The following is a 20,909-nucleotide window of genomic DNA, read 5'->3' as shown; positions in this document are numbered from 1 at the left end:
TTGTTGACACCAACCACCTAGACACCGACATCCGACGTGGGACAGCTCATGTACAGCTCCTGGTCTTCCTCAGTGTTGCTTGGTTCTCCCAGCTGCAGCGACAATGTCACTGTTGTCTCTTCTGAACCTCTCGACATCGGTGGGCATTGTGCTTCCGTGTCTCCTGGTCAGCTTCGAGTAGCATAAGCTCTGTCCCCTCTGCTTGCAGGTTCTTAACTTCAAGAGTCTATCCCTGGATTCCACTAGACACCATCACAGTCTTCTCCAGAGGCATCTTCATCGAAGTCTCCCATTGTCGTCTAGGGCAGGTTCTGACGTTACTTCACCCCTATGCACCCGGCTTCCCTGGTTCTGGTAACCTGGGTCCTGGGACATTCGCGGATGGGGTGGCTCTCCAACCTTCTGTCTTCCAACGGGTTTCTTCGGAGTCCTCCAGGAAGGGTTCTTCTTTTTTTAACCCCTTCACCGCGGGGGTAATTCCCCCACAGCGCGGGGGCGGCGGCGGCGGCGGCGCTGTGCTCGTGACGAGCCCAGCTCGTCATGAGGCACAGTGGAGCTGTGCTCATGACGAGCTGAGCTCGTCATGACTCCACGACCGTTATGACGAGCCTAGCTCGTCATGAGCACAGCTCCACTGTGCCTCATGACGAGCTGGGCTCGTCATAAGCACAGAAGGGGTTAAACTGCAACTGCTACTTCTCCCTTGACTTCCATTGGGCATGCGGCTGTGTTTCCATTCTGCATACAGCCTCCTTGGGGTTCCTGGGTACTTACCTTGGGTGGTTCCTTGTTTCCCCAGCTCCCCTGAGACCTCTGGTCCAAGTCCTGTTCTCGTTTGCAGTTTCCATTCCACATTATTAGTATATGGATTGGTCTCCCCCTGGAGGCCAGGGTATATATTCGTGCTAATTACCGGATTATTTTTAAGTATTCATGTATGTATTGTTAATATCTCCAGATAGGAGATATACCAATGTGTTAGGGCTTGTCTTTTGAAATAAAGAGACTTATTTTTAAAAAAACACTAAGTGGTTCTTTTTCATCTAATCTACACAGTCCATTAAATGTGGTAAAACAAGCTGCTTTACACTCCTTCAAGGTAAGCTTGAAGGCTGCCTTCCACAGTTAACACTTTGAGAGCTTTCAAAGGTTATCAAAGACCACTACAATCACCATAAGGGTTGCCTGGATTAGTGAAAGGTGCACCACTTCTTTAAGTGTGCACCATATACTAAGCCAGCCTCCTACACGCCCCATCCCAGGAGTGACATATCTGTCGCTACTGTGAGATCTGGTTGTGGAAGGGAGAGGGGTCTGCTTCTGACTCAATCACGGCTTGTTAGCCACTACTGCAAATCCTGAACAGTCCCCTCAGAGATCTGGACCAGGTCGGAGAGATTCCCTGATGCTGTACCCACTGGAACTTCAGGTCCCAATGCAGAGTTTGCATATGCCATCTGGCATGTGTTACCAGCAGTATGCAGAAAGCCATGAGGCCCAGCAGTCTCAAAGTCAGTCTCACTGAAATCCAGGATAGAAGCTAAAATATCGGTATCATAGCCCGAATATCTTGGACTCGTCACTCGGGAGGATAAGTCTGAAACTGTACTGTGTCCAGAACAGCTCTGACGAAAGGCAGCATCTGAGTGCAGAAGATTTGTCGTAGTCTGGAGGTGGGAGACGACAGCCTGGGGCGAGCCTACCTTCAAGAACCAGTCATTGAGATAGGGGAAGACTGGCACCCCTGATCTCCATAGATGAGCTGCAACCACCGCTATCACCTTGGTGAACACCTGAGCGGCACTGGTAAGGCCAAAGGGAAGCATGGTGAACTGAAAGTGCTCGTGGCTCACCATAAATCGCAGATAGTGCCGATGGGAAGGCAGGACGGGAATATTAAAATAGGCGTCCTGCAACTCCAACAGTACCTTCCAGTCTCCTGGATCCAGGGCAGACAAGACCTGGGCCAACGTGAGAATTTTGAATTTCTCCTTGAGAAAGAGATTAAAAGTTCAGAGATCGAGGATAGGACGGAGGCCCTTGTCCTTTTTGGGAACAAGAAAGTAGCTGGAATAACAACCACAGCCTACTTCTGACACTGGAACCCTCTCTATGGATCACTTGGCTAAGAAAGCTGTGACATTCTTGCGGAGAAGGGACAGATGATCCTCCGTCAGCCGATGGTGAGATGGTTACAAAAAAAACAGGTGATGGATGGAATGAATGAACAAATCAAACATTCACCCTCAGTCACATATCTGGGTTGAATCCATTTTAGCACGCCACGCTATTCTAGTTTGCATCCAGCCATATGCAAATCAGTCTTGTCCCTGCTCCCCATGGGAACAGTCCAGCCGGAACTGCCAGGCCAGGTCCTCCCTGGATCAGAAACAAACATCCTGGGTCTGGTTTTGGGGTAACACACCTCATCAGCCAGGCTAGTTTGAATCTGGAGACATAGCGCTCATGAGTTGGCGGCATGGGGGGGTGTAGTCTCGAAGGGGAGGCTGTAGCCCCTTCAGACAATCTGTAAAACCCACCTGTCCGATTTTATGGACTGCCAGTGGGACATGTGATGGCGAATCCTGCTGCCAACTGGGTGCCCATGGTGGTAGAGGGGCAAACTAGGAGTGTTTGGAGGCTGCTGCAATGGGGGGTTGGCCAACTGACCAGGCCACTGGCCACCTGATCCACGAGGTCTGTGGGTACCGCGCCATTGGCCACACAGAGGCTGGGGAGCCTGTGTGACGCGGCGGCTGGGAGGGAATTGGTGTGGCTGGATGCCCCTTCTGTAGCCACGAAAGGAGCGAAAGACAGATTGAGGTGGACATGGGGCAGCAGAGAGGCCTAAGGACCTGTCATAGCACGAAAATCCTTAAAGCGCTCAAGTGCCGAATCTGCCTTGTCTCTGAAGAGATGAGTGCTATTGAAGGGCATGTCCATAAGGGAAGCTTGGACATCCCATGAAAAGCCATTTGTCCTCAGCCAGGTGTGGCGCCTAAGAGTCACTGTCTTGGAAACCGATCTGCTTAGAAAGTTGGTTGTGTCAATTCCGCAGCAAATAGTGAACTTTGCCGCATCTCTGCCATCAGTGACAGCTTGGGAGAGTCCAGCCTGGGCTTCATCCGGAACCTGTGACAGGACTTGTGCAACCGTATCCCACAAAGTGTGGGAGTAACGGGCCAAAAGGCATGCAGACTTTTTTAACGACAATGCCAGGCTCGCAGAGGAAAATATCTTCTTCCCAAATGAGTCCAGCCTCTTGGATTCCCTATCTGGGGGGCGGTAGGGAAAGCGCCTTGGGAGGTGGAAGCTTTCAGGGGTAGGGTGTTGCTTGAGGAAGCTTGGGTCCCTAGGTGTGGGACGATGGCAGCGGGCAATCGCCCTATTCACAGCAGCCCCACTGTTGGGTTTGGACCAGGTACCCAACAAGACGTCAGTGAGGGTGACATTGAATGAGAGTAAGGCTTCTGACGTGAAGACTCCCGGTTTTAGCACCTCTGTCAAGAGATTAGTCTTGACTGCAACTGAGGGTAGCTGAAGACCAAGAACCTCAGCTGCTCTCCGCACCACCACTGCGTAAGAAGCTCCCTCCTCTATAGTCATGGTAGGGGGAGGAAGCAGACCAGCATCTGGAGGAGTATCCAGGCCACTGTCCTCACCCAGGTCTTCACACCAGTCCACATTCTGTTCTTCCTCATAGGGCTGGTATTCTAAAGGATCCAGTGACTCCTCCCAGTCTTCCCTGAGGCCTAGCCCAAGAGAATATGGCTCAGGCTTCGATCTAGGAGGCAAGGCTCCTGCCAGCATCTTGCAACGCCCATCTGGCTCTGTGTCGGAGTCGAAGATGGCAAAGGGGATGGTGCAGTGCGAGGAGCATCGGCATTGGGACCGGCACTGGAAAATGTCAAGATGGCACGACTGATGCTGGTCTGGATCCAGGAATTCCTGGGGCCCTACCAGAGCTGGGGCCAGAGCCCCTGGCACAGAACCAGATGGGGCTCCTTCCAACCCCTGCACGGCCAAAGGCATGTTGACAGGGTCCGGCCATCCAAATATGTTGCGTGTGGCCTCATAGAACGTGTTAGACCTGGCACCTTGGCGTGAGTTCCCCTTCCACTTTTTTGATGGTGTGCCTCGATTGTTTTGCTGGTGTTGTCCGCTCAGGGCACTGCGCCACGGCTAATCCGTGCCGCAGTGCAAGTGCTCCCTAGGTAAAGTGTACCTGTAATTGATGTCCATGATTGGTTTATTGGATTCCCTGTCAGTCCCCAGTAGAGTGCACCAGGGGTGCCAGGGCTTGGGAATGCCAATGCTGCTGGTGGGCTTGCAGCGCTGGTTGCGCCACCCACGGAAGCGGCCTTGTAAAATGTGTCTAGGGTCTGCCACCGCAGACCCTGTGCGCGGTCCGGGACCGTCGCGCTGACTGCGCAAGTGCCCCCACTTGCCAGTCCCTAAACCTTCCCTTACCTACATATTAGCCACCCCTCTGGTAGGCCCAAGGGCAGGGTGCATTGTAGGCATAAGGTAAGACATGTCCTGGTGTGTGTGGCATGTCTTAGTAGTGAATTACAGCCCTTTCCGTTCTTCACTATTGAAGGCTACCTGCTCTCCATAGGCCAGAATGGGCTGCTGGGATCACGCCAACGCCGTGACCCCAGTGGACTCAGAGAGCATGGTAGAGTGTCAAGTTTGGTATGCCTGAACTCAGAATAATAAAATACTTCTTGTAGTCAAGTTTATTTTAATATCCTGGGTTTGTAAATACTACTTTTAGGAAGTTAGTATTTACTGACCTGACCATCTCAGTCCGCCTCTGCTGCGTGTGTGTGTGTTCTGCCTAGCAACAGTAGGAGCAGGGTGGGGGGATCCCCAGAGACAGGTTGGCTGCCAGGTGGTGGGTAGAGAGATTACACCTGGATGGGTGGGAGGAGTACACCTTGACTCTTGAATAGACCTGTGCTCTGCCACCACAAAGCCGGCGCCACCCCCTGTGGGGCGGCTGATGTCTCTGCCCTGCTGCTGAAAGGAAAGAGCAGAGTCACCATAACAAAGTGCTCCAGAACTGGACTGAGCCAGGCCTAGGCCCCCTGGCGCTAAAGAACAAAAGAATCATGGTATAAAAGTAGGAGCCTGGCTCCTAAGAAATCAGAATCCTGTTTACCACAAAGAACCTCTGCCCGACTAGAAGGAGAAGGAGACGCTGGAGGAGCTGGCCTGCTGCCTGCCTTGCTGAGAAAGGAGAGGAAGAGACTTACTGAAAAGACTTTGCTACTTTGTGCTTGAACATTCTCCAAGGGCTTGATCTGAGCTTGCCCCCTGAACTGAACCCCAGGAACAGTGGGTTCTCTGTGCTTCTTGCTCATCCTCCAATTCGAGCCGTGTGGGCATCCCGCTGGAAAAGAGACTGCGCCCCTCATCGCCCCTCCTAGGGCCGTGACACTCAGGAGCTCGCCTGCCGCACTCCCGTGAGAGCCCCGCTCCGTCCGGAGCCGCTCTCTGTCCCCGGGCCAGGCCGCCTGCACCCCTGTCACCGCCTGCCATTGGAGTGCGCTGAACGCGCTATCACCCCTCCTGCCGGAAGCCGTCCGACGACTGTGATCCACGCCGGGTCATCCAGCTGCACTGACCGTGCCCTGTGGCCCCGCTTCGCTATCCCCGGACACCTCAGGCCGCGCCGCCCCCGCTGTGGAGACCCTCCTGCACCGCCGTGCTAAAGGGTCGCGGGCCGCGCCTGCCTACTTGCCCACACCTGCTGATTGAGGACCCAAGAACACTTCCCGAAGTTGAGAGTCGCACCGACCTGTGCCGACTCTCCTAATCACGAAAGAAGTCCAGTATCGGGCTCGGGGCCCGCAACGCCTTATTTCCCCGTTCGCAGGAGCCGATCTCTGTGAGTACTGGAACTACAAGTAAAAAGACTACGAACTATCCATTTGAAACTACGAACCAAGAACATTTGCCTGCTTTACAACCTGGTGGCATAGCGAAAACGTTATTGGTCTTGTGATAAGTCTGCTGAGATCTATATACCTTATTTTTACATAAAGAATCGTATTTTTATATATATCCAAGTCTGGTGTCCGTTTCTGGGGGGATTGATGTATTTACTGTGTGTATGATTGTAAGTGCTTAACCAACAACGCCTGAGGAATCGCCTTGGCTGCTCACGCCACGCACCTAGAGGGTGAGCAAGGGTCATTCGCGAGGGGTTATCCTGCGCCCTGACGTGGAGGAGAGGGTTCCTGCTTGACTCAAGGGCAACCTTGCGCCAACCAGAGATCCCCGACTCTAACATTGGTGGCAGCGGTTGGGATTTCGGATTTGCACTTGTAATCTGCATACAGTGAATTATTAATCACCAGATAGTGAGAGCAGACCAAATAACGCAGCCACAGGTTTTTAGTTGTTGAACTTTGTTGAGACATCTGCCATTACTGCAACCATGCCTGGCTCACTCTCTGCTGGAAGAGCGCTCTCCGTGATTTCTGGAATAGATGAGGTGGATTGGGAGAGACTGGAAGGTTACACAACGGAGCAATTGAAAGGCTACAGTGTAAAATTCAGAGTTCCCCATGCTGGATTCAGGAAGAAGAACCAGTACCTCAAGGCGCTGAGAGCCTGGAAGGAGTCACGAGACCCACGGAATGCGGGGGACATCGTTCCACCCGACAACCTTGAGGAGCCCAGCAGAGTCCGGTCGCCAGAGGAGCTGGCAGACAGGGCAGCCGACAGGGCGCATGCAATGGAGATGGCAAAGTTGGCCGGACAAATGGAAATGGAAAAGCAGAAGTTGGCCCTGGAGGCACAACAACGCCAAATGGATCATGATATAAGATTGAAGGAGTTGGAGCTGAAGGCGAAAAGTTTGGACACCGCTCCTTCTGGTGGCAGCGCTCCACCAGCGCAGGTAGAGTCCAAGGTGTACATCCCCAAAGATGTAGTAAAGGAGTATTTTAGAAAGGATGACATAGGGCAGTGGTTTAGAGCCTACGAGGTGGCCATGTCCTCACACCGGGTCCCTGAGAAAGACTGGGGAGCGGGGTTGTGGGGAAGGTTCCTTGCGGAAGGGCGGGACACACTGTTAGATTTGCCCTTAGAAGTCCAGACCTCATACCCCCATATGAAGGAAGCTTTAATGACCAGGTATGGGTTAACTCCTGAGCTATATAGACAGAGGTTCAGGGAGACCAAGAAGATCCCTGAGAGTACGTATGTGGAATATGTGACCTTTTTCTGCAGAGCGCTGGATGGTTGGGTGAAGGGTAGCAAAGTGAATGATTATCAAGGGCTGCTTGATTTAATTGCATGGGAGCACTTGTCCAGTCAATGTTTTCCTGAGCTACGCCAGCACCTGATAGATAGCAAGCTGTCCAACCCGAGGAAGCTTGCTGAGGAGGCGGACCGCTGGCTCAGCACCAGGGTCCACAAGGGTCAAGTGGGAGACTCCGCCAAAGGTGGGCAGGGTCCCCAGCAGAAGAGTGGGGGGGACAAGGGTAAACAGAAGGGGTTCCAAAAAGGCCCCCAAAGTAATTCCCAAGGGAACCAGCAGAAGGGTTCTCAGCCTCCCCCACCCCCGCAGCAGAACGGGGCCCCGACAGGTAGACCTGTTCCAAAGGGGCCCTTCAATTGTTACAGGTGTGGTGACCCGGGTCACATTGCCTCTGATCCTAAGTGTCGCCTGTTTGGTAAGACCGCACCCACTGGTGCTCCACCCCGGCAAGTAGCTAGTGTTAACTTTGGGGAGGAGGTAGCAGTCCAGGAGGGTGGGGGTCCCGGGCAGATGACCCTAGTCTCGCTAGGAGACAGTGAGATGGTCCCCGAAACCTACTTACCCTCTAACACTAAGAAATATGGGCAAGTAGTGACCATCAATGGAAAGAAGGTTGAGGCTCTTAGAGATACAGGAGCCAGCGTGACCTCGGTGAGGCAACACCTGGTGTCTCAAGAGCAAATTGTACCCAATGCCTACTGTAGGGTTGTCAATGCTGACAACGTAGAGAGTCGTTGTCCAATGGCTCAAGTTCCCTTTGAGTGGGGGGAGGTCTCTGGTACTCTACAAGTCGCTGTGAGAACTGACATGCCTGTAGACTGTCTGCTAGGGAACGACCTGGAGAGTTCCCCTTGGGAGAAGGTGGAGAAGACCACGCATCTGAGGATGGTGGGTCTACCCGACTGGGCGTGCGTGACCACCCGGTCCATGGCAGCCAGTAGGGGTGTTGAGAGGGTCCTGGAGCCTGAGGGAGAGGTCCAGGAACCGGCCTTAGGGAGAAGGCGCAGGAGGCGCGGGAAACCGGCCCCCGAAGTTCCCACGGCCCAGGAGGAAGCAGACCCTGAGGGGGATGCTCTGAAGCCTACCGGGGAACAGATTGCTGAACTGGGAGACCTGCCTGAGCTGACCCATTGGCAGCAAGAAGGAGGCCCCTCCAGGGAGGAATTCTGCAGGGAGCAGAAAGAATGCCCTTCTCTCGTGGGTATGCGGCAACAGGCTGCAGACCAGGCCAATGGTGTTCAGGCCAAAACACACTACGTGTACTGGGAGAGTGACCTCCTGTATTCCGAGCCTAAGGCTGCTGAACCTGGGTCAGCCCGTGTGCTGGTGGTACCCCAGAAGTTCAGAACCTTCCTACTGGGGCTGGCTCACGATGTGCCTTTAGCAGGACATTTGGGGATGGACAAGACCTATGACAGGCTTGTCACCCACTTTTACTGGCCCCAAATGCATAAGAATTCAGATTCCTACTGCAGAACCTGTCAGACTTGCCAGGCAAGTGGTAAGAGCGGTGGGAAGCACAAGGCTCCTCTGCAACCTTTCCCTGTGGTCGGTACGCCATTCCAACGAGTGGGTATTGATATTGTGGGGCCTCTGGATCCCAAGACAGCCCTGGGCAACAGGTTCATCCTGGTCTTGGTGGACCATGCCACCCGGTACCCTGAAGCCATCCCTCTGAAGACAGTGACGGCCCCCGTGGTGGGACGGGCACTGATGGGAATTTTCTCCCGAGTGGGATTCCCTCTAGAGGTGGTGAGCGACAGGGGGACCAATTTCATATCCACCTATATGAAATCCCTGTGGAAGGAGTGTGGGGTAACTTACAAGTTCACCACTCCTTACCACCCCCAAGGAAATGGGTTGGTTGAGAGATTCAACCGAACCCTCAAAGGCATGATCATGGGCCTGGACGGTCCAATGAGGCGTAAGTGGGACGTCCTCTTGCCATGCCTGCTCTTCGCTTACCGAGAGGTGCCGCAGAAGTCTCTAGGGTTCAGCCCCTTTGAGCTTCTGTATGGTCACCCGGTAAGAGGACCTCTGAGTTTGGTAAAGGAAGGCTGGGAGCAATCTCCCAGGAAACCTCCCCAGAATGTATATAGTTACATGCTGGCCTTCCGAAACCAGACTCGGCGTTTCAGGCAACTTGCTGAGGCAAATCTGGAAGCCAGCCAGGAGGAGATGAAGCGGTGGTACGACCGGAATGCCACTCTGGTAGAGCTTCAACCTGGACAAAAGGTGTGGGTCTTGGCCCCAGTGGAGCCGTGTGCACTTCAGGATAAGTGGACAGGTCCATTTAAGGTTGTGGAGCGCAAAAGTCCTATCACCTACTTGGTGGACATGCAGACTCCCAGGAACCCTTTGAGGGTCCTACATGTTAACCGCCTTAAGCCCCACTTAGAGAGGACCGAAGTGGGCATGCTGCTGGCCACTGATGATGGAATGGAAGAGGAGACCGAGCCTCTTCCTGACCTCTTAGTGGCCTCTGAGAAAGATGGGTCAGTGGATGGAGTTAACCTCTCACCCACCCTGACGCCCGAACAACAGGAAGACTGCCGCCACTTGCTGGGACAATTTTCCGACCGATTCTCCCTGGTTCCTGGTGTCACAGATTGGTGCGTCCATGATGTGGACACAGGAGACAGCTTACCTGTGAAGCACAAGGCTTACAGGGTAACTGACAGGGTCAGAGCTTGCATCAAGGAGGAGGTCTCCAAAATGCTTGCGCTAGGGGTGGTTGAGTCCTCCAGCAGTCCTTGGTCCAGCCCCGTGGTCTTGGTCCCAAAGGCTGCTGCGCCGGGAGCCACACCTGAACTCCGGTTCTGTGTGGACTACAGAGGACTCAATTCAGTCACGAAGACTGACGCGCACCCCATCCCCAGAGCTGATGAGCTCATTGATCGGCTGGGGGCTGCCCGGTTCCTCAGTACGTTTGATTTAACGTCTGGGTACTGGCAGATCGCCTTGACCGATGGGGCCAAAGAGAGGTCCGCATTCTCTACACCAGATGGGCACTTCCAGTTCCGAGTCATGCCATTTGGGATGAAGAATGCCCCTGCCACCTTTCAGAGGTTGGTCAACCAGGTACTGGTTGGGCTGGATGCGTTCAGTGCCGCCTACCTGGATGACATCGCCGTGTTCAGTGCCACCTGGCCTGAACACCTGCGCCACCTCTGGGAAGTGTTGATGGCGCTGCGCCGAGCAGGCCTCACGATCAAGGCAAGCAAGTGCCAGATCGGGCAGGGTTCCGTGGTGTACTTGGGACACCAAGTGGGGAGTGGCAAGGTGGCACCCTTGCAACCCAAAATTGAAACCATCCTGGCTTGGGAACCCCCCAAGACGCAGACCGCAGTGAGGGCCTTCCTGGGGCTCACTGGGTACTACAGGAGGTTTGTCAAGGGCTATGGAACGATCGTTGCCCCCTTGACAGAGCTGACTTCGAAGAAGCAGCCCAGGAACGTGATTTGGACTGACACCTGTCAGAAAGCTTTCGACACCCTGAAGACGGCCATGTGCACGGCGCCCGTGCTCTTGGCCCCTGACTTCTCCAAGGAATTCCTAGTCCAGACAGACGCTTCAGAGCATGGTGTAGGGGCTGTTCTCTCACAGATGACTGAGGAGGGCTGGGACCAACCCGTAGCCTTCATCAGTAGGAGGTTACTTCCACGGGAAAGTAGGTGGAGTGCAATTGAGCGAGAAGCATTTGCTGTGGTCTGGGCGCTGAAGAAGCTAAGACCCTACTTGTTTGGGTCTCACTTCCGGGTTCAGACGGACCACAGGCCCCTCAGATGGTTGATGCAAATGAGGGGTGAGAACCCGAAGCTGTTGAGGTGGTCCATCTCCCTACAGGGTATGGACTTTACGGTGGAACACCGTCCTGGTACAGATCACGCCAACGCTGACGGTCTGTCCAGGTATTTCCGCCTTAGTGACGAGGAACCCCCTGGGCAAGGGTAGTTCTCCCCACATTTCAGCTGGAGGGGACACGTGTTAGACCTGGCACCTTGGCGTGAGTTCCCCTTCCACTTTTTTGATGGTGTGCCTCGATTGTTTTGCTGGTGTTGTCCGCTCAGGGCACTGCGCCACGGCTAATCCGTGCCGCAGTGCAAGTGCTCCCTAGGTAAAGTGTACCTGTAATTGATGTCCATGATTGGTTTATTGGATTCCCTGTCAGTCCCCAGTAGAGTGCACCAGGGGTGCCAGGGCTTGGGAATGCCAATGCTGCTGGTGGGCTTGCAGCGCTGGTTGCGCCACCCACGGAAGCGGCCTTGTAAAATGTGTCTAGGGTCTGCCACCGCAGACCCTGTGCGCGGTCCGGGACCGTCGCGCTGACTGCGCAAGTGCCCCCACTTGCCAGTCCCTAAACCTTCCCTTACCTACATATTAGCCACCCCTCTGGTAGGCCCAAGGGCAGGGTGCATTGTAGGCATAAGGTAAGACATGCCCTGGTGTGTGTGGCATGTCTTAGTAGTGAATTACAGCCCTTTCCGTTCTTCACTATTGAAGGCTACCTGCTCTCCATAGGCCAGAATGGGCTGCTGGGATCACGCCAACGCCGTGACCCCAGTGGACTCAGAGAGCATGGTAGAGTGTCAAGTTTGGTATGCCTGAACTCAGAATAATAAAATACTTCTTGTAGTCAAGTTTATTTTAATATCCTGGGTTTGTAAATACTACTTTTAGGAAGTTAGTATTTACTGACCTGACCATCTCAGTCCGCCTCTGCTGCGTGTGTGTGTGTTCTGCCTAGCAACAGTAGGAGCAGGGTGGGGGGATCCCCAGAGACAGGTTGGCTGCCAGGTGGTGGGTAGAGAGATTACACCTGGATGGGTGGGAGGAGTACACCTTGACTCTTGAATAGACCTGTGCTCTGCCACCACAAAGCCGGCGCCACCCCCTGTGGGGCGGCTGATGTCTCTGCCCTGCTGCTGAAAGGAAAGAGCAGAGTCACCATAACAAAGTGCTCCAGAACTGGACTGAGCCAGGCCTAGGCCCCCTGGCGCTAAAGAACAAAAGAATCATGGTATAAAAGTAGGAGCCTGGCTCCTAAGAAATCAGAATCCTGTTTACCACAAAGAACCTCTGCCCGACTAGAAGGAGAAGGAGACGCTGGAGGAGCTGGCCTGCTGCCTGCCTTGCTGAGAAAGGAGAGGAAGAGACTTACTGAAAAGACTTTGCTACTTTGTGCTTGAACATTCTCCAAGGGCTTGATCTGAGCTTGCCCCCTGAACTGAACCCCAGGAACAGTGGGTTCTCTGTGCTTCTTGCTCATCCTCCAATTCGAGCCGTGTGGGCATCCCGCTGGAAAAGAGACTGCGCCCCTCATCGCCCCTCCTAGGGCCGTGACACTCAGGAGCTCGCCTGCCGCACTCCCGTGAGAGCCCCGCTCCGTCCGGAGCCGCTCTCTGTCCCCGGGCCAGGCCGCCTGCACCCCTGTCACCGCCTGCCATTGGAGTGCGCTGAACGCGCTATCACCCCTCCTGCCGGAAGCCGTCCGACGACTGTGATCCACGCCGGGTCATCCAGCTGCACTGACCGTGCCCTGTGGCCCCGCTTCGCTATCCCCAGACACCTCAGGCCGCGCCGCCCCCGCTGTGGAGACCCTCCTGCACCGCCGTGCTAAAGGGTCGCGGGCCGCGCCTGCCTACTTGCCCACACCTGCTGATTGAGGACCCAAGAACACTTCCCGAAGTTGAGAGTCGCACCGACCTGTGCCGACTCTCCTAATCACGAAAGAAGTCCAGTATCGGGCTCGGGGCCCGCAACGCCTTATTTCCCCGTTCGCAGGAGCCGATCTCTGTGAGTACTGGAACTACAAGTAAAAAGACTACGAACTATCCATTTGAAACTACGAACCAAGAACATTTGCCTGCTTTACAACCTGGTGGCATAGCGAAAACGTTATTGGTCTTGTGATAAGTCTGCTGAGATCTATATACCTTATTTTTACATAAAGAATCGTATTTTTATATATATCCAAGTCTGGTGTCCGTTTCTGGGGGGATTGATGTATTTACTGTGTGTATGATTGTAAGTGCTTAACCAACAACGCCTGAGGAATCGCCTTGGCTGCTCACGCCACGCACCTAGAGGGTGAGCAAGGGTCATTCGCGAGGGGTTATCCTGCGCCCTGACGTGGAGGAGAGGGTTCCTGCTTGACTCAAGGGCAACCTTGCGCCAACCAGAGATCCCCGACTCTAACAGAACTCTTTCGGTTGCTCAGAGGTTGGCCTAGAATGCTGAGGCTCCCTTGTCTCATCGACCAACGGATGAGGAGAAGTCAAAGAGTGCATTGACTTCTTGCTCTTCTTTTTGTGCCTCTTACCTGAGTGTCCTGAGTACTTCGAATGGGACGAGGAGGACTTCGGGCTCCGCGAACGATCCCGGGACCTTCCCCTTAACCGGGATCTCCACTTCCGCAGAATCGCATTTCGGGCAGCTAGCAGCTTCAGGGACCGCTCCCTCAAAGCCTTCGGTCACCACAGACAGACAAGGTGCAGGTCCGTCACCGTCATCGGTCGGTGACAGATGCCGCAGGCCTTAAAACCTGACTTGTGTGAGGACATCCTCGAAACACCAGGATGTAAGTTAAAAAATAGTCGAGTGCACCTGGGTGGTGCCTATATAGGTACCGCAATGTCACTTCCTGTGTGGACGATGCAGACGACGGATGGTGGCCCGCTCGATGACACCTACGGGCACGCTGGAGGATACTACTCACGAAAAATCTCCCGGATCCAGTTTGCACCTGGGGAAATTCTAAGGTAAGGAATCTGCAACTAGATATAGTCTCTACCAGATAAGGCATTACCGAAGGTAAGTAACTTGTTCATCAGCATCATTTTTATTTAGATACCACAAACATGGTGTCATTAGTCAAAGAGGGCAGATAAACTGAAGAAGTAAGATATGTTTCAATTGAGTAACAAAAAACTCTTCCAACTGGTGCAATGGCCAAAGCCACCTATGAGTTAATACATAGCAGTTCCACTAGGGACAATCATGTAATCCGGTCGCAGGCTTAAATGCTTCACCATTATGTGAAATAATGGGCAAAGATTTCCTGAAGGACTTAAAACCATTATTGACCAATCAGACTACAATGTTATCACAAAACACTTTTATGTGACATAAACAGCCACCTGTCAACAGAATAATTACAAATGTACCTCAAGTTCAATGGACAAAGTTCTTCCAGCTTAATGTACAGCATGTGCACGTGAATCTGATGTCAAAGCTCACATAAAGTAATATACAGCACTTCAGTCTGTCCCCATTGCACTGTCTTTCCCTGAAGAACACCCGTAATTCATGCTCATTCCATTGGGTCAATATTTCGATAGGAAAAAGCGGTCTATTAGCGCTTTATGCTAATCTTCAGGTATATTGGCATATCTTTTCAGGTAAGTATTACAAGGGAGGTCACACAGTAGTTCTAGCAATAATGGAATGATTTACACAGAAAGCCACTTTACAGCTATGGACACAGATACCTCATCTTAGTGTGGAAGTCATAGCATTACTGAATCTATGCTGTACATTGTGCTAGTCCAGCCAAGAGGAGGGTGCTATAGGTAGGATTGTGAAAGTAAATCATGAAATAAAGCAGGTTCTTACTGCAGCTGGGAAAAGCCTTGAAAAGTAGACTTCCCAGTTCTCCCTGGCTGCGCTGACAACCTTCTTCTTGACAGTCTCATCAGCAGGAGAGCTTGTTGAGAACAGCTTGTTTTGCTCTATAAAGAAAAAAAGCATAGACAATGTGGAAGTGCATCTGTAAAGTAATTTTTTTAATAGACTTACATAGCCAGCTAGAACTTTCCCCTTCAGAAACAAATGTTGGGTAACATTGTAAATGCGGAAGGTACTCTTCAAGCATCACCAGGACTACAGTATGGCATGATTATGTAGCATGCAACAATTTGGGTATCAGTTTCTTACACACTGTTTATTCTGGAAATACATAGCCATCTGGTAAAATTCAATGGCAACATGCAAAGAACACTAGAAGTTAACCTGATCTACTCCTGCTCCTTAAACCTCTTCCCCACAGTGACCAAAGACAAGAAAACTAAAACAAGCTTCTGGACAAGTTAAAGGAGACACACAAACAAAAAAGGCTTGACAAAGAAAGTTAATTACAGTTAGCTAGGAATAGAAGTCCTTAGAGCACCACACATTATGGTACTAATGAAGTGTTTGGGAGCACACTCAGGAAAGATTGGAAAAACTCAAATGTTTAGGGTAAGCAAGACATTATTGCCCTATCATTAGTGCTGGCCAAAGATACATACTTTTGGTGTAATTATAACTGTCTATTCGATGCTACTGAATGCATGCACTGATATGCATGTTGCAGACATAAATAAAATGCAGTTCAGAAAAAGAAAGAATGTGACACACTATCATTTTTGCACTATTGATCAAAAGGTGGAGACAATTATTGAGCAACAATTAGTTCTAATTAGATCCACACATATAAAAAGATATATTGAAACTTCAGGATGCTGTGCAATTTAAAAAGAGCAGAAGGTTCCCCCAACGAGGCCACAACTCCCAGGAGCCTCCGCTACTGGGAGTTGGACTGCCTTTTTTTTTGTTCCATTTCTGCCGCAGGCTCCTACTTAGAGGACGCTTGCATCATGGGTAGCGTGCGGGCTGATCCCGGGCCAAGGGTTGGCCTATCCACACTCGTCAGAGCATGAAGGAGGCTAGGCCACTCCTTTTCACCTGACCCCTAGCTAAGGTACTGTGCCCCCTGTCCCTGTACTGCTGATGTCCCTGCGCTGCTGCCGCCCCTGTGCTGCCTGCTGTCCCTGTGCTGCCTGCTGTCCCCGCTTTGCCTGCTGTCCTCGCACTGCTGCTGTACTTGCCCAGCCTGCTGTCCCTGCGCTGGCCACTCAAGATCCCTGCCCGGTACCCAGGATCACTAAGACCATCCACCAGGACCTCTAAAGGATACCACTGCACGGCCACACAGTGGACGCGTACAGCGGATGCACCGCCAGCGCAACGTCGGTTGGACAACTTCCAGCGCCAGGACCCCCGGCCCCCCACCACCCAACGGTACACCGCCAAGGAACTTCTGGACCCCGGATGCCAAAACAGCAGTGTCTCCTCCTCCCCATGATCCACCAAGGACCCTTCACCTGCCGACACTGCCACTTCTCCAGAAACACAACCTACGAAAGATCCCGCACCACTCTTCAAATATGCCACAGAAATCTGGGACACCATCACCACAGACATTGCCTCCATCACCAAAATGTGGCTCAACTCCTCCTTAAACCCGGACATCACCACCGCCACTCCTGAAAGCTACAAGATGATACACTGAGATAGCATCAACGAACAGGGTGGAGGCATCGCCATCATCTTCAAGGAAACCATCAGATGCACCATCACCAAAGACAACCCAACACCTCTCATGGAACATGTCAACTTCCTACTACAAACTGATGCGAAGACCACTATAAGAGGCACCCTCGGCTACAGACCACCGGGACCCAAGCAACTTTCTGCGACACCATCCTCAACCTCATTGCACCCCTAGCAATCGACTCTCACCACTACGTCCTACTCGGCAACCTCAACTTCCACATCAACCCCCCCCCCCCAACAATGCCAACTCCATTGCCCTCCTGGAGAACCTGAGCAACATCGACCTCGCCGAACTGATCACTGAACCCCACACACAAGGTCAGACACATACTCAACCCCATTTTTCACCTCCAGCAACAAAATCAAATTCAGCCACACTACAGAACTCATCTGGACCGACCACAACATTGTACACTTCACAATCACCAGCGCCCAGCACACCATCACCAGGCGATAGCTCGTTGGCGCACCACCAAGAATCCCGCCGACAAGCAGCTCACAAAATAGCCCTCAGCAACTATCATCGGCACATCAAAGTAACCAAGAAAGCAGTCATCACCACCCGCTTCAACTCTGCATCCAACCACACAAATTAACTCTTCAAAATAGTCAAAGAATTTGCTAATCCGACAGCCATAGGGTACACCATCCACCCCTCCCAAGAACTCTGCAACACCCTCTCACACTACTTCCACAGCAAGATCACCAACATCTACAACAAGTTTAAGCTGCAACCTGCCACCCTCAACCCCAACGACCTCAAGCAAACAGCACACACCAACCAAACCATTACCACCTGGTGACGGCTCATCGCCCTGGCTTATATCTTCCATCCCATTCGGGGTGCATGCCAAGCCTTCCCCCTACCACCTCTTAACCCTCACAACAAATCCTAGGGCCTATCAGCACACAACTCACTAGCATACTCAACACCTCCATATCTACAGCAACCTTCCCAGATGAATAGAAACACGCAGACATCAGACGCCTACTAAAGAAATCCTCTGAGGATCCCAACGATCTCAAAAACTATCGTCCGATTTCCCTGATTCCCGACCCGGCCAACGTACTTGAGAAAGCCATCAACCAGCAGCTCTCCGAATTCCTGGAACTTAACCACCTACTGGATGCCTCTCAATCAGGATTCCATGCCAACCAAATCACTGAGACTGCACTGATTGCTGCCACAGACAACATCGAACACTCTGTTGTAAATTGAAACAACGATGTGATTAAGCATTTACTAAAGACATTAATTCTCCTCTTATAGATCATGTTTCCTGTGTTATGTTGACCGAAGTTCGGACTCCATTTTGTATTATCATGCTTCCACGTGTTCCCCACGAGAAGAGTCCAACCTCTGTGTTAGTTGCTCTTGTAATCTGCCTAGTAACAGTCTATAAATAGCTCCTTTGTCCATCTGGCACATGCCCAGACTTGACCACATCTGTTATCAGTTAGCCTTGCTTGACCATGTTTTCGCGGGCTCAAGGAGTGTGTTAGCTCCGCCCACATATTGATTCAGTATCGAAAATGACCATAAATGGTAATGTCCTTCGGCCTCATGTTGTATCCACCCACTTATGAGCCCCTCTGTTGTGTATAAAAGGGGACCGTGTACGCAAGTTCTTTGTGCTACTCTATGCAATACTGAAGAGTGTTGTGTGGATTGTAGGACCACCCTTAAGGGTTAATAAATGCTGTCTTTGTACTTTGCAGTTTCCGTGCCAACTTCCTTATAGATTCCATTACAGGAGAGCGAACCCTTGTGTCCTGCGGGCCTAGCTGGGGCCTGTATTCATCAATTGGCGCCCAATGTGGGGCTCATCGGCGACTCGGATGCTCGAAGGATTGGTCGCGACGAAGGTGAGGAACTTGGCCGGGGACGTGATCACTGCCAGCGGCGTTTTAGCCCTGGCATCCCGAGGTTTTTCTTCCTTCCCTTCCGAGCTGACCGTCTGGGTGGCGCCGGTCCCCGACTGAGACCTCTTCTGTCGGTCCTGCCGTGAAAGCCGTTTGGGCGATTGTGGAGCTTGGCAGTTGGAATCTGGACTCTTGATTGGTAAGAACCGGTGTACGGTACTTGCTCCGAGTTTTTGAAGCCTGGTCCGGCTATTTGAGTTTGATTTGTGATGACTAGTCATATTTTGTATTTGTCTTTGTGAATATATATGCGTTGCAACACATATAGGCAGGTAATGTGGAGAGATTTCTCCGGAGCTGTGTAACTTTGAACGGCGCAACGATTAAGTGCCATTTTTTCTATAATATTGCATATTTTGCATTATTTCTGAGCATGCCTGCTTTCAGCGCACTCCGTAAGTGGTGTTGCTGTTTCGGAAACCGGTTGAACCTCGAGGAATCTGCTCCAGCTCCCCCAGAGGGGACTCCTAATAGGGATATGTATGTGAAGCATGGTCTTTCTTCCATAATGTACAGCGCAGTATGGAGGAAATATACAAAAAAAGATCCTGAGTTACGATGGCCTTTGTATGGATCGTTTGATATACGTAAGATTGAGTATGTGGAACAGTGCATGTGTAAGCGGCGTGCTCGTCAGGATATGTTTGAGTGTGTGCGGCTGTGGGTGAAAGAGGTGCGTGAGCGAGAGAAGCGTGAGAAAGCGCTGTTTGATAAGGAACAACGGAAGAATGATCATGTGCGAGCCCAGGAAGCGAAGCGTCGGGAAGACAGAGAACTGACAGAGAGACAAGAGAAAGAGCATAGGCTGCAAGTCTCGGGTCAATATGCTGTTCGGCAGCCACTCTATCCTGTCCTTAATAATCTTGATGATGATTTTTATTTACTAGATCGCTCTCCGCCCCCCTATGTTGGCGCATCTGCTCCGAGGCCACAAGATTCCGTCCCGGGTACGGGTAAGGTAGATACGCGGTCCATGTTATCGGCTGAGCATATGGCTGAGCTTCGGCAAATCTCTTTCCGTGCACTTAAGGGTAAGGTGTCCGTGGATGAATTGTTCCATACTTGGGGGTCGTGGCAGGATAGAGAGAGATTGTATTTTTTGAGTCATTTCGCTGAGGAAGTGATTGCTGCTTTTCGGAAATATTCTAGTGTCTTTGAGCCTGAAGAAGTGACATCGGATGCTAAAGCATTACATGATGGTGTTTTTTCTCCCTCTAAGGCTTCTGATGCGGCTCGGCGGCTATTCGCCTTGCGGGACGCGGTGCTGGCCCATAGAGAAAAAGCGCGCCAACGAGCAGGGGAGGAGACGCAGTCGGATTCGTGTACTACAGAAGGCCACTCATCCACCTCTCAATCAGATAAGAGCGATCTAGTGCATGCTAAGCCAATGCGCGAGGCGGCGCCTTTGTATGTTCCTCCTAAAGGAGCGGGGACTAGCTCGGACATTACCTCCGCCGATGCTAAGGGATATTTTGTGTATAATTGGGTCTATACTCCGTGGCATAGAGCTGATGTGATGGCATTAAAGAATGCGCTGCCCGACCCCCGCAAGAATCCAGCGGCCTTCTACGAAGAAGTCGAGGGGGCCTTGAATTCTTGCGTTATGACTTTAGAAGATATAGACCTGTTCTTTGGCCTTATTCTACCACCGGATATGTGGCGATCTGTCCGAAAAGTAGATGATACAGTTGCCTTTAAGGCCCGGTGGTCTGACCTTGAGGATGAGGACAGGGAACGGAAGCCCGCGCAGAAACCGCCCCAGATTATTTTAGATCTTCCTGCTGCTATTGTGGCTAAGCTGAAGACAATTATTCCCCCTAAAAAGATTGACTGGAATATGTTAGCTGCATGTAAACAGAAGGTTGACGAGTCAGTTGCGGACTTCTTTACGTGTTTTGAGGAGACGTTTCATGATTTTAGTGGCCAGTCGCTTACTGACGATACGGGCCGCCACCTTTTTGCGGATAAATATGTGGCTAATCTGCTGCCGGCAGTTGCGGCCCGTTTAAAAGCGAGTGAAAGTTCTTGGTCCTCCGCTACACCGACGGCCCTCCTGACTATCGCCCAGTATTATGAGCGTCAGGAGCAAGAAGCAAAGGGCCAGGAGGAAAAGAAATCGAAAGATTTGAAAACAAAGGTGATGTTGGCACAAGTCTATGGCCCGCCCCGGCGGGGTGGTAATAGAGGTAGGGGAGGATCTTATGGTCCTCCCTCGGGCCGATCTGATTTAAATAGGAACCAATGTGCGTATTGTAAGCAATCGGGTCATTGGGCTAGGGACTGCCCGGTGTTGCATGCATCGCGTCAGGGGCATACCTATGGTGGCCCGCGAGGTAGA

General features: G+C 52.0%; 1 protein-coding gene across 1 annotated transcript in view; it reads right to left on the bottom strand.

Annotated features, from left to right (window-relative positions):
• Positions 1 to 20,909, bottom strand: part of MYO15A (myosin XVA) — a 1,126,038-nt gene that overhangs the window by 361,435 nt on the left and 743,694 nt on the right. The window contains exon 48 of the mRNA XM_085631315.1: positions 14,888 to 15,003. Coding sequence (XP_085487441.1) covers positions 14,888 to 15,003 — 116 coding nt within the window. The remainder of the gene's footprint in view (positions 1 to 14,887; positions 15,004 to 20,909) is intronic.

This window comes from Triturus cristatus, chromosome 10 (assembly GCF_964204655.1).
Source record: "Triturus cristatus chromosome 10, aTriCri1.1, whole genome shotgun sequence".
Lineage (NCBI taxonomy): Eukaryota > Metazoa > Chordata > Amphibia > Caudata > Salamandridae > Triturus > Triturus cristatus.
This window is presented reverse-complemented; position numbering and strand designations above follow the sequence as displayed.